General features: G+C 37.3%; 1 protein-coding gene across 1 annotated transcript in view; it reads left to right on the top strand.

Annotated features, from left to right (window-relative positions):
- The window catches only part of LOC148644055 (pappalysin-1-like), a 212,110-nt gene that overhangs the window by 65,875 nt on the left and 131,907 nt on the right, over positions 1 to 14,328 (top strand). The window contains exons 8-9 of the mRNA XM_088614558.1: positions 9,832 to 9,960; positions 10,220 to 10,311. Of these exons, the coding sequence (XP_088470684.1) occupies positions 9,832 to 9,960; positions 10,220 to 10,311 (221 nt within the window). The remainder of the gene's footprint in view (positions 1 to 9,831; positions 9,961 to 10,219; positions 10,312 to 14,328) is intronic.

Genomic DNA, 14,328 nt, shown 5'->3' with positions numbered 1-14,328 from the left:
GCTGTGTTAGTGGTTGGAGGCGAAAAGCTAAGACCAACTAAAATTGTTTCCATCTTAGAAAAAGGACATGAAGTTCCAATGGGAAATGTTTTGGTTGGGTTAAAAAAAATCCGTTTTGTTTAAAAGCAAAATCAGTGACATGCAGCGCTCACTTTGAAAGTACAGGCTGCCACAGAATATCTCTTTATACAGTATATAGATGCACACAAAGCTATTGGTACTTTTAACTGTTGCAGCTAGGGGACGTAAACAGAGAGATTTTCTCTATTTTTTTTTCATCTGGAATGCCTCATTTACTAAAATATTGATGGATTTTGTGAAAACCTTGTTTTCACTGTCTTATTTTAAGATCCGTATACATGTGATTGTTGGAGATGTATTGATCTATGAATTAAATTAATAGTGATCTTTGACCAATGTAGACTTCAGCCTCGCACTCCAACTACTGTATATGGGTGTCTAGATCCACCACCACAAAAAAAAATGGTATAGAATAAAATTCTAGATTCTATTCTTTAAAGGAGTACCACAAGAGTCTGTTTTAGTGCCACTACTATTCAAGGTTAATTATCAATTATACAGATTCTTACACGTACACTCAATAAACTAGTGACATAAGCATTTGATCTCAAAAGAGGAGGATTAGCACACATTGGTTTAAAAATCCAAAGAGACTTAGCACAAATTCAACACTGGGCAAGAATTGCATAGTATTGCATACATGTCATAAAAATCTGCACTGTACCTATAAGTTGGCAAAACACTGAGCTTGAAGAAATCATTATAAACAGCACAGAAGCTATTAGAAAGGCAAACAATGTTAGCAGATATAATTGAACATAATTTGAATCTATAGCAAGATATATTTTCTTAAAATTGAGCTATCCACTAGTGGAGCACTAAGCCTGTTACAAAAGCTGCCATCACCCCCTTCAAACCTTGAAACCTGTACTGTGTAGAACCCAATGTCTTCTTCTGAATCAATCAACTAAGAGGAAATGCATTAAAAACTGCAAACAGGGGGCACTTTATTAGCGAAAGGGTCTGGATTAAGCTGCCCAATCATGTTGTTGAAGCTAATGGAATCCCTGGATCAGTTAGCTAATACCTATACTTGTTAATATCAGCCTATTAAGTACAAGAGGCTAATTGCCTCTCATTTCTGACTCTTGTTCTTAAATATGGAACATAGACAGAATTTCGAATTCTCTCTGTGCTATATTTGAGGAGATGTTAAATGTGTTTTCTAATTAGAACTATTGCCTATGCTCTCGTCAAGATAAGTGACCTGAGTCTAAATGCGTTCTGTTTTTTGTTATTTAACAGATATAATTTATTTCATTTTGTGTGTTATTCACATCAAAAATAAATATACATTTCATTTACTTTTCTTACAGCTATGGAATACCGAGATACTGTAGCTGTAAGATCTACACCTTATAATTTAGAAGAGCAGTCATTCCCCTCTTAACCTTCAATACTTTTTGTTTTGTTACAAGGAATTGACAGGTAGTATTGATGGACATCTCTACATTGCGAGAGCCGTTGCCTTTGTATCTAATGCTGACCATTTTACTGTAGAATAACTTTTTTTGTAGGTTGTCTTTTTTTCTATATTACTATATGGAAGTAGCCAACTTAAGGCTCCCAATGCACTCTAATAATATGGACATTCATGACAGATCCGATCTTGTATAGGAACCACTAAATAATTGTGCGTTACAGAGTCCTGTTAAAATCAACTTGATGTCTATGCAAAGGTTGCACTGTTATCCAGCTGAAACACGACAAGGTGTTCATCCATCTGATTTCATGGATGGTTCAGGTTCATCCCTGACCCCGAATTCAGGGTTGCAGGGTAGATGGAGCCTATGCTAGCAAGCAGTGGACACATGGCAGGTCTATCACAGGGCACCCCAGGTCTGGAATTGAACCCAGGGCCCCAGAGTATTTAAACGTTTCACTAAGACATTTTCACTATAATAATAAAACAGTACAAACAACACCGTGTTGAATTCAGATGTGGATCTGTTAATGCATTTTCTGCAACAGCTTAATTGATATGAAACGTTAGGAAAACCAGGCACTTACTTTTCCTTCCTGTTCAAACAAGACATCTCAATCTGCTCTTAAAGATTCCTGGTTTACCCACATGAGGAATATTTACATACTACCAGTAATGCAATCTAGGACTCTGTTTTTATTAAACGCGTATTACAGAGCCAAACTTGCCAGCCCAGGGTACATGTCAGAGGTTTAGGAGCTAACAACGTGTGGCAGCACTTCTGAATTGAGCAACCCATCCCCTGAAAAAGTGTCAAAATGCCAGATGAAAAAGCTGCATAAACGATTTGGAAGGTTTGTGTAAGAGTGTCTTGTTTCAAGAATCAGTTATCTTGAGTAGCTCACTGCGACCACAGGACTGTGCTCCACGTGTCACAGTCAATCAGTGTTACATCTGCTTAGTTATTCCTTCTGTTCTACACCATGATTATGAGCAATGCGACTGTTTACTTTTTTCATATTTTTCCTTTTGGTGAGATGAAGTGTCCCTTGGTATGTTCTGTTGGAGGCAGAGATGTTATTTAGCTACACCTACCAGTTAATTATTCCATATAATTCCCTGGTTTTGGAGAGATCAAGCTCAATTAGTTTAAGAGCAAATGTCTTTGTTTCTGCCTGCTATGGTGTACTTTACCGCACAGAGACAAATGCCATTTCTGGAGAAGGATTGTGCAGGGTTGCTGTTAAGTGCCAAACCCACAAATGTCTCACGTGACAATATGAGCCCAACTTGCTCACCTTGTAGCTCAACAAAGGAAGATGTTAGATGATCTGCAGTATTACAAGCGTTGTTGTATTTAATCATCATTTAATCTATAGATTGTTCTGAATGAAACATAACCAAGTCCCTTTACAATTTTCTCCACTTCAGAAATTCAGAATTGCTTACTGTACTTAATGCTTCAGCCTGTATTTTCTCGTGCTTCCTGGCAAAATAATACATTGAAATTATCTTAATGTATGATCTTAGAAAACAGGACGAAAATAGTTGTTTTTTTTTTAAGTTAGGATGAGAGAGTATAATGCATACAGTATTTGCAGGTACGGGATCATTTTTTCCTCCTTTTTATGTTTATATTACAGTAATACATGCTTTGGAAATGTCAAAAAAGAAAAAACCACAAAGGATAATAGACTGAGGATATAGAAGTAGGTGACATTTTCAAGTAATTTCTATACAGGTGCATAGTTCACATGGCCAAATCAAAACAGTCTTGACTTGGAAATGTCACCTGCCAGCTATCTTGTTTTAAGTTCTTTGTAAAGATAAAAAGAAATCGGGAAAAATGGCTTATATGGGAGCAGATAAGTCTGAAGATCAAGATCATTGAGTATTGAGACGTCATACTGTAGATAGTTTAGATACTTGTGAGCACCCGACAACAAAGAAACTGATGGGTGATAGGATGGATAGCTGCTCTGTCTGTCTGGATAGCTGCTCTGAGACCGAATATTTTAATTAGTCTTTTAATCGGATAAAAATATTTTTACATTTGGTCAGAAGACTGGAGTTTTCCAAGCATCAGCGTGCCTGTAGACCCATACAGAAGAACTACTGCAGGAGGCTAGGGTTTCTGCTGTGCATGTAGAAATGGTTTTGCAACCAGAAAAGCAGTAAAACCCAACTGTGTGGCCCTTTGTGGTTGAAAAATATTCCAGTGGTTTCAAATGAGATCATTCTGGGACAAGGTTGTAAGCCCAGTCCACGCACTTGCATGAGGACTGCAATATGCGTGATTTTACCCCCTTTGTTGTGGAGGTCAATAAAACACCAAGAATGGCACCCTTAAAAGAACCCATGGAATAAAAAAAACAAGTCTAAAATAAATGAACAAACAAAATCCCATATTTGAGGAAGAGTTACAAAGCCTTCAGTTTTATAAATCCCTAAAATAAAATGGATATCGCTCTGTTTTATGTTGTCTTTTGAGATGTTTTAGTCACAATTCAGCCAAAAGATAGTGATCTGTGGGGAAAATACATTTTTTTAAAAACCCCAAGTAAAATAAGGCATTTATATATAATATATCTGGTACGATTCTTGCTATGACACGCCTATCTCCTCATCATACAATGCACAAAAATTAGCCAAAGGCCTATTATCTGTGTCAGACTAAACAGCCTTTTATTAATGCTAACTAAAGGATTAAGCCATATTAATTTATCAAAAGTCACTACCCCTGAGGTAGTCCCATCTGTTTTCAATCATATGATTCCCTGTTGGAGAGAGAAACAAACGTATTTGGTTTGGCTGATGCGTTTTTGATATATAATGAATAATAGGAAACATTCTGTTGTCACTCTGCTCTTTCTTGTGCTTTTATATGTATTTGTGTGTTGGACTAGAACCACGGTAGTTCATTGGGTAACAGTTTTGTGAAATCCAACATTTCAGGTTTAACGTGTTTTCAAGGGAAGTGTGAGAGATAACAGAAAAATATTTAAGGACAGTTCTAATTTAATCACTTTGAGAAAAATACACCCAGCATCTCTGTGTATTTTGTATTTTGCTCCCATGTGCATGAAATAAAAACGTTTTAACTTCTGAGATGGACTCCTTGTTAGTTGACAAAAGTCCTGGAGTGATTTACAGTATAGTGCTGACACATACTGTAGTGCACAACTTAATAATTTCTGACACATTTCAAGTGCTGGGATAATTATGGGCAAAAATAAAATGATCCACTTAAATTGGTCAAGGAAAGTTCAGTTAACCACCATTTCTTCAGTTTAGGGTCAGTTTCTTCAGTTTATTTCTTTGAATATATCACACAGATATGTAAAATGAAAATGTCTGTGCTGATGGATGCTACAGTTCCAGTCTGAGGGGCTGGTACTGTGGGAGGTGGACAAATAGAGATGAGCTGTTTGAAAGAGGATCTGCAGGCATTTGCAAAGAACATTCTTCAACCACTTGCTAACAGTCGTAGTAGAAATCCACTCATGTCCTGCATATCTGTAGCATACCAGTGAGTGCTGCAAATAACTGGAACAGGACCATAGAATGGAATTCATACAGTGAATGTGATGCCAAGTTATTGGTCTGAAGCTCAATAACCTTTTTTCATTACTGTATTCTAGGACATTTCCTCACCCAGGCGCCAGTTATCTGTACAGCTTTCTGGTGAAACTTAAGCTTGTATGATAAAAAATGGAGATCGAGTTTAAACATGACTATGACATCCCTTTGTGCCATCAATTACATGCAATATCAAATAGATGAGATGCAAGGATTTCCATCTCTTTCCTTCATGTGTCACAGAAAGACTCTGCCAAGGATGTGTCCCTTACCTTGATCTTGCCTTAGTTCCTGAGAAGTTAAGTGTCCTTTGACGAGTCTCTATCTACTGCTCAGGGAGCGAATTTTGTAATTCAGACTTCTTTGCATCTCGTAGTCAGTTCTGAGGGATAGCCCATTTCCTTTTATTGTTTTGGTGGTATTTACTCTCTATTTGATAGGTTTTAACAGTTGCTGTTAAAGAAGCCGCAACACGGTTTTACTGGTTGGATCAAAAAGCGTTTGAAATTGAGGAGAGGCTGTTAAACCGCGGTTGTGCGAGTCCTGTCAAGTTAAGATGCTTAGCAGTTGCTGGGGTGGCACAGCTACTTACTGTAAGTCAGTTGGAACCAATCTGTGAATGAGATGTATATTATTCAGATAATGTAGCTGGCCTGCTCATGTGCTACTGACAGAAAAGGTTTACAGATGAGACGCAAATTGTGATTTTAATGGTGCCTTCGCAGTCTTTACCTAGAGTAAGACAGTCCTGTTTTTGGTATCTTTTCATTTTCTTTTTTTAATCTAGTTTGGCATCTTATAGTGCGCAAGCACAAATACTTTAGCAAAACTAAATAAAATGAACTCCGCGTAAAAAAGCTCTATCCTAAGAGAATGCTGTTGTATTTAATTTATTTACTCAGTCATTCATCCAAATCCAGTGTTTTATAAATCCAAGTATGTTTTGGCATAACCTTTTGGCCAGCCATTCTATATGTAATCATCATGTCATATCAAAAACGCGTTTGAAATATGCAGCACTTATAGGCCTCGAGTGTACAGTAAGATAGATTCAAAACGCGGTGTTCAAGAAAGAAACAGATTTGGAACATGCAGAGGAACACTATTTTCATCAAATCATTGTTGAGTAAAATGTAAAATAGCATTAAAAGTGTCATATAAAGGTGCTATCATGAGGTAGAGATGTGTACTTACCACAGTGCTGTATTGTAGGAGTCTTTCATGGCTAAATAAGTCATTTCATTTTTGTTTAAACCAATGTTACTATATATTTTTTCAAAAACGGAAATGCTACAGTGACAGCATTGTTCTGTTCGCTGCATTAATTACAACACAACAAGAACAGGAAAAGTATTAATGATAATAGTGTCATATTCTCCTTTTATGTTTCCCTATAATGTTGCCCATTATTAACATCTGACATCTTTTCATCTCTCTTTCTCTGCTATTCTCGCCTATGATGATACCATTGAAGATTTCCATCCCATGAGCTGCTTTTCCAAGTCTAGCTTTTTTTATATACAGCAAAGCAAAAAATCTCTTCGCAGGATGATGTTTGATTGAAACCAGGAGTTCCTGTGCCTCTGACTGTCATCGAGTTCACATACTGTCTGGGTCATACAGTCTCGTTATAATTCTCAATCGTACACTCAGGGTTTTTTGTTCATTCTGGTCACTCTTTTTTGCACTTTCCCAGATCATCCATGGCAAAAATAGTTTTTATTTGATTAAACAGCATCAAATCGTTTAATGGTGTCCTAGTCCTTGCACCAATGTAACTTGGTTTCTTTTTTCATACTGAAAAGGAAATCTAGTCCTAAGGTGGACTCCATTTATGGGAATTAGTCTGCTTAACATATCAGATATAAAGGTAATGGGCAAGCTATACAGATTGTGCAGATTATTTTACTTCCTAAGGGAAAGAGTGGTTCCTGACTTTTGGGTCCATCAGTCGATCGCAAGCTGTTCCCCTCCTATCAGGCCTAAAACATAAAAGATCTATATTCTGAACAGTTAAGTGCTTAAATCCCAGTCAGTTCCTGTGGGGATTTTAGCACATGTTGGTAGTCCTTGGTGGTAGAGTTTCCTGAGGCATTATACTGTATGAAGTGAGAAAGAGAGAAAAAAGAAAGACATTTTCATTTGGAGAGCTTCCCAGTTTGAGATATTCCTGTAGGTCTGTTATTGGTCTTGATTAGGGGACCTGAATGGATATCTACATGGAATTTTGCTCCGGTGAGGAAGAGTCCTAATAGTGGATCTGAGCCATGTACACCATTTAAAAGTTTAGCAAGTTTCTACAGTATGACAGACATGGCTATATAGCATTATACAACACTGGCTCAATTATATTCAAGGCAATTTGCTAAGTCAAAATGAATACTTTTTGGTACTTTTTCTTGAAATCATCATAAAATTATTTTGTGAAACCAATATTAGTTCAAAATGCCTTGTCCTGTGTTACGCTAATCAGTCATCTCCAGTGTTTCATAAGCTTATTTTTTTAACAATCAACTGTAAACTGACATCCTTCCAATATGGTTTTTCCAGGTAAAAAAATTGATTGGTTTGGCAGTTTTTGAAAACTGTAAAGGGTACCGTAGTCTCTTTTTCAGAATTTATGGGAAAAAGAAATAATTATTTCTACCTTAGGAAGCAAAGGCATGCAATACTTCCCTAGTTTTAATACTCAAACCCCCTTTTCATAGTCAGATGGTAAAAATACACTTTCCAGTTGTAAATCTTAAAACACGTTTTCAAGGCCTGGCTTAATGTTTTGTGTTTTTATTGGAACAGTGCAACAACTGTGTTTTTAAATGTGTGCCTGGACAAACAGAAACAAATTGATGTACTTTAAAACGTGGTGTTTAGCATTCATTTTGGGGACTAATTTTATTTATGTTGCCACTTATTAAATGTTATTGCTTCCTTGTGCAAGATCCAGAAACAAGTAATAAGTTACTGGTGGATGTTGCACCTCACTATAACTCTATGAACCCAGAGTATTCATGCAGCCTTCTCCTGGAGGAAAAAGGTCTTGCAGAAGCAGGTTTTTGCGAATGGTGTCACAAAAGGTTCCCATTCGTTGTTCAGACAGAAAAGGTTTTAAGGCCCACAATAATCAACAAGATTATATAGACAGATAACGTAATTAAGAAAAAGACCTAGGAACAATTTGACAAAACTGTAGCCATGAGTGGAAAGAGCTTGGAGGTCTCCAGCTGAGATGAAATATATAACTTTAAGACAATCTGTGCACCATTTCTGACTCCTCCAATTTAGGTTTGCTTCAGATTCTCTGTTAACTGGTCAGAAGGATCAACCTTGATGCGAATTTCTTTCAGATGATAAATAAAAGAAAAGATACGAATTTAAACCCATTTCCTCCTACAGTGAATTACAGTTCTCCTTTGTAACCAAGGCTGGTTGCCAGACCCTATTCTTTCTTTTGTGTGTGATTGAATCAGTTATGATTATGTTCACTCACGTTCAAAACAGTTAAAGACACTCAGCACTGGACAGATGTTCCTCACCTGTGAACGTAGGAGATCACGAAGAGTTTTCCCTTCATGAACAGTGCAGAGTTGAAGTAAACTGGTCTCTCCTTATCTGATCTTTACAAATAACCTGCATTTAGGTGACTATTAATCCAGTCATTTGTTTTAGATTAATTTGCTTTTCTTATAAAAGGCAGCTGGGAGGAGGGTAGAAGTGTTCCTGAAGGAATTAAAGATTTTGTAGAGTACAATTAGTAACAGCCGGAACTAATAACAGACTTCTTCCTAGAAAGCACGGTTTTAGGCTACAACATTCCACAGCTCAACACAGCCTCTGGCCTCTCATCCAGACTTGCACTCTGCTGTTGTGTGCTCTGACACTCATCCCTGTTGTGTTGTTATCCTATTGGAAGACTCAGACACAGCTGAAACAACTGAACTCTGTCTTTGAAAACACAGGATGGGGCTTATGAACCTGCTGTTGTTCTCTGATGTGGGCACCAGGCCAGTGTTGTTGGTACTCGGGGGGGGCAGCAGCAGTCTAGTCTTTCTGTTCTCTTCATTGGCCTGGCACTTCTTTCTGTGAGACACATGGGATTCACTGATGTATAAACTTCATGTGGAAGTAATTATTTTGACATCTCTCTTAGTCATTAGCAGTTTGTTTTCTTTTTATATTATTTTTGTATCAGCTTGTATTATTGCCTGCATCTCCACAATGAAGACAGGGATGTGAGAGGAGTGTACCCACATAAAAATAAAACTGTCTATGTTGTTATTAATTAATGTTTGTGATAAGAAAATCTTCCATCTTCGATCCAATCTTCCATATTCTGCAGAAGATCTCAATTAGAGGACTGCAGTGTGAATTTCTGTTAATGTGCACCAAAATCAACTAACTCAGCGTCCAAAGGCAATATAGACTCCACAGTTGGCGGTGATACAACTGTGATGATAATATGGTGAAGATTGCATGGATAACATTCTCACTATTCCTTTAGTTTAACAGGGTCCACAATGCAAAGTGGAAAACATTAGCTTTAATGGCCATGGCTTGAGTATTCCCTGGCTGTGTCTGATCTTTAAAAAGAAAGGACCAAAAACGTCCAGCAACAGCAACAGTTACCAAAAACACACACATGGAGGAATTCTTGACGAACATGTGGAAAGCATTTCAATTAGAAATAGTGGTATGATTGCACATCAGAACTATGTATAAATGCTCTAATTGTGTGGACACTTGTGTTTCAGGGATGTGGAGTCTGGATCAGTGTACACGTATCAAGTGCTGTCTGTTTCGAGGACAGCGGAGAGCAAGCCCTCCCCAGCACTCACCCATCAGCTGGGTTCAGCCTACTGTGGAGACGGGCACATCCAGAGGTAAATTGACAGCACTGCCATGCTTCAGTTTCATATTCATTTGGAAGGCGTTGCGTCTTCAAAAGCGTCACAAAACGTTATAGCTTTTCATGGGGATAGTTTCAGGAAATAAACCAGGGAAGTAATTGCTGGGGCTTGAAACTAAGCTTTTGTCCCATAAAATAGACGTTTGGTAGATAGAATAGATAGAATATTTCGTTTTCCTTAGTAATTTTATAGGATATGCAGTGCAGGCTAATTGTTCTTCATTGTATTTCAGGCACATGGGCGAAGAGTGTGACGACACGAACTCTGTAAATGGGGATGGCTGCAACAGCAAGTGTAAAAAGGAGCTCTTTTTCAACTGTGTCGGTATGTCACTCCCTACTGCTCTTAAGTTTTAGTGTGGATTTAGATGCGTACGGCTGTGACTATTTCACTACAGTAGATCGGAAAGGAGAACGATCTATAGAGGCTTCCGATTCGGCTTCACATATATTCATAGTACGCCACCATGCACAACTGCTTTACCCTTACCAATGTGGCTTAGCCATTCTGTGACCAATGAAATGTGTATACTTTTCATCTTAGGTATATGAATATTAATGTAGCTCAGGTGGGTAGCTGCGTCAGCATGCGTAGGCTGCAAAGGAGCAAGTAATAGGTTTATTCCATGCTGAAAAAAAGAAGAAAGAATATACAACATTTCGGCCATGGAGCCTTCTTCAGGTGTGCCTTCTTCACACACCTGAAGAAGGCTCCACGGCCAAAACGTTATGTTTTCTTTATTCTTTTTTTCAGCATGGAATAAACCTATTACTTGTTCCTATGAATATTAATTACCTCTTGTTAATTTATCCGAGAATTCATAATGGTTTTAAAACACACCAGTGATTCTGGCAAGATCCGTATGAAATGGATACCAGCCATGAAACTGCAGCTATACCATGCTGATGAGCTCTAATAAGGGCAGAACAGCCATCCATCCAGTCCAGTGTTCCGCTTTGACTTATGTAGAATAAGAAGTCTCTGTAGAAGGTTGTGTTTGTGCAAACGTTAGAGCCAATTAATTTTCCTCTTTCTCATGATTCAGAAAAACGCCTGCTCTTAAAACACACCGTAACCCTGAATTACATTTCATGTCACATAGAAGCCAGATTCAGAAAAGACAGTATTTTAATATTCTGACTGTGCCCAGCACAATTTTGTTAAAAATGTTCTGGCTAAAATTATGCTTTAAAGTAATTTCCTATATTAGAAAGGTATATAGAAAGAGGCTGGTGGGGTGATCCAGCCTAGAGCTTAAGTGAAACATACTTGCTTGATTCTCAGAGGTAAAATGCAAGTGCCCTTGAATAAATGATTAGTTTAGGGTCTAAAGTAAAATGTTTGGAACAAAAGGAGAAGTCCCTGAGGGTCAGGCTTTGGAAACATTATTTGGCTTTTTTGTGTGAGCAGAGGAGAAGCCTCAGGTATTGGCAGGAGCTTCTGTGAATGTAGACTGCATCATACTGACAGCCATGATATTCTTTCTAATATCCGTTGTGGTGTTTTGATAACATTGTTAATAGGTGAGACAGATTCCTGTAGCTCCCCTTAAAGTTATAGCCAAAGACAGTGCAATCATGGTTCATCAGATTCACACTATTTCAGTTATATGCTATTGCTAGCTTGTTGGGCAGCTATCCTGCACTTCCACCCCTGTGCTTCAGGATATTGCTGGACATGGGGGTTGAAGAAAGAGCTTTTGGTCCCCGTGAGTATAATTAATTCCAGGAATTTGATATATGAAAGTGATCTAAACTTTTTTTACTTAGATTATTTTAAGTATGGGATTCCACTTGGTTTTCATCATTATTGTTAATAATGTACAGTACATAGAAGTGTTATTGTTAGAAGAGCCACCCCTTTCAGGTTACTAGTTAACTTTGAAATGCATTCCCTAAGTGGTGGTGGGGTAGAATTGGGGTTACTGGGCCAAGACTGTGTCAACTTTCCATAAACAGCAATTCCTGTGATATCTTCTAACCAGTGACATCAATCAAAGACCTGTCACTTTTCCTATCAGGCTCAGGGGTCGGGTGTCAGAAAAGCATGTTTTCAAATTTCATTGTGTCTTGAGCACGTGCAGGAGTCGATGCCAGAACTGTGTATAATGTATATATATAGTTTTTACATAAATTATAAAAAATATGAGTGCCACCTCTGTTTCTCCACAGTCAAACAACAAAGCCACATATTATACAGTACCAAAAGCAAAATGTACCTATTTTAATTTGACTAGTTCCTAATCAATGTAGCTAATATTTTGACAATAAAAAGTAATTGTAACATTTAAATATTTTTTTAAGAATGAAAGGAACTGTGTAGTCCTATTTGAGGACAGAATCACACTTTAATATTTTGTGAAAACTAGATGATTTGAGTTGCTCAAAGAATCGGAAAGCAACTAGAAACCATATCATTGTTTTATGAGGTTTCTATCACATTACTATTGATTTTTTTTCTTTATCAGAGGTATCAGTGTAATTGTTTACCATTTAGTAATTTCGGTTGCTTGTAAGACTTAGAACAATAAAAAAACTGGATTTTTTTTAGGAAAGAAACCAGCTTCTTTTTCCTTCAATAGTTCAGTTGAGAATATTAGCATAGTTCTCCATTTTCCTGTTAGCTTCATTATTTAAATCATTTTTTATTTTCTTCAAGAACAGCAATGTAGAACAAGGAGCAGGACCAGAAAATAGGAGATGTAAGAATCTTAGCCTTTGAAGCTAAGTTCATGAATGAATATTCTAATAGCTGAATGCTTGTTTTCTTCCGACCTCAGACACCTGTGGAAACCTCCAGTCTTTTGATGATTTGTCATCAAAGTCCCATATGGCTCTAATTGGCAGCAATTTCATTGAGCAAATCAGAACACATTCTATAAAGGAACTTATAACTGAATGATTTCGGCCTTGAGAGAAGCAAAGAACGCTGAATAAATTAAATGCTTATATTCTGTCTCCCCTTTGAAAACATCTTCAATGAGGATTCTCAGGTCACTCCTTTTCTTAGGAAATCTTAAATCCTAGAGTTCTTTGCAGGCCGATTTCTCTGGCCTCCAACTACAGAAAGGAGGGGTGACGAGGGGTCACACTCGTCTGGCAGAACCGACACTGCTGCCGGAATGCAGACTGCAGTTTGGCTTGGACTAATTTCACTCAGTGCTGTGGTCACCTGCCCCAGAACACAGAGCGACTCATTATCCTAAACTTGAGCTACTTAAAGGGATTCCAAATTCATCTTAATGCAGTTCTTAAACACTTCAAACAAGAGTGCTGTACGTTTTTCACTTGTCAGAAAATATATGCGCAGAAATTCAGAACACTCATTGATTTGATGCATGTGGCTAAAAAAACAAAGCATTTCAATTTTAAAACGTCGTATTAGCTGGATTATGTGTGTTCGCATTATGCACGATGGTCATGCACTTGCTCTGTTTTAGCAAGGAAGCTAGTACATGAGTGAAGAACGACTAGGAAGCCCTCAAGTTTAAACTGTGTACAGTTATTCTATGGTGAAAACTACACCATGAATTTCTCTGTTCATGGTGCACTTCTACTGCAGAAAGTAAGGACGGTTTGTGAACTTTACTCTCCAGATGACCTGTTGTATGTGGTGAGATCACTATGACATAAACCAAGGGGAAGAAACATACAGCACCTTATCTCATCACTTTTCTTGAGGGAGATATGGATGGGATGGGATGGGGAATCTTTATTGAGCACTTTCTAAAACTGTCAAGCAGTAAACACAGAATCTCAGATTGTTCTGTTTTTTGTGTTAGAAATAACTGTATATTATTTTACATATTTTGGATAATATATACAATAATTTATAACATGTTTAATATTTTATATTGTTACATTTTACCTTTATATTTACGTTTTACTTTCAAATACTTGTTGATACTTGTTTCAGTCCAAAAATAGTAGTTAAAAGAACAATTCTTTCAACATTTACGTTGTGTAGAATAGATCTTCTACTTTTCTAGTAGAATATGAGGGGAGTTCTTAAATATTTTCTACTTTAAAAAAACACTGAAAACATAAAATGACAAAAGATCAGATTTTCATGGATTGAGTGCCTTCTTCAAAATTCACTTGGATTAACACTGAAAAAAACCCATCTGGTATTTAAACATGAGCAAAAATCAGGAAAGCCTATACTCATTACTTTTAAGCTTATCTCATTCAGCCCTGTGTTCTTCTGTTTAGTCATGCAGTACACTGTCTTAAGCTAATGCACATTGTCAAAAAAGCAGAAATAATTATGTTCCAAGAATGTTATAGTGTTCATTGTTTTTACTGGCACCCTAACATTTTAAGTTGTTGCATGCAATAACAA

This window comes from Lepisosteus platostomus, chromosome 21 (genome assembly GCF_059453375.1).
Source record: "Lepisosteus platostomus isolate fLepPlt1 chromosome 21, fLepPlt1.hap1, whole genome shotgun sequence".
Lineage (NCBI taxonomy): Eukaryota > Metazoa > Chordata > Actinopteri > Semionotiformes > Lepisosteidae > Lepisosteus > Lepisosteus platostomus.
This window is presented reverse-complemented; position numbering and strand designations above follow the sequence as displayed.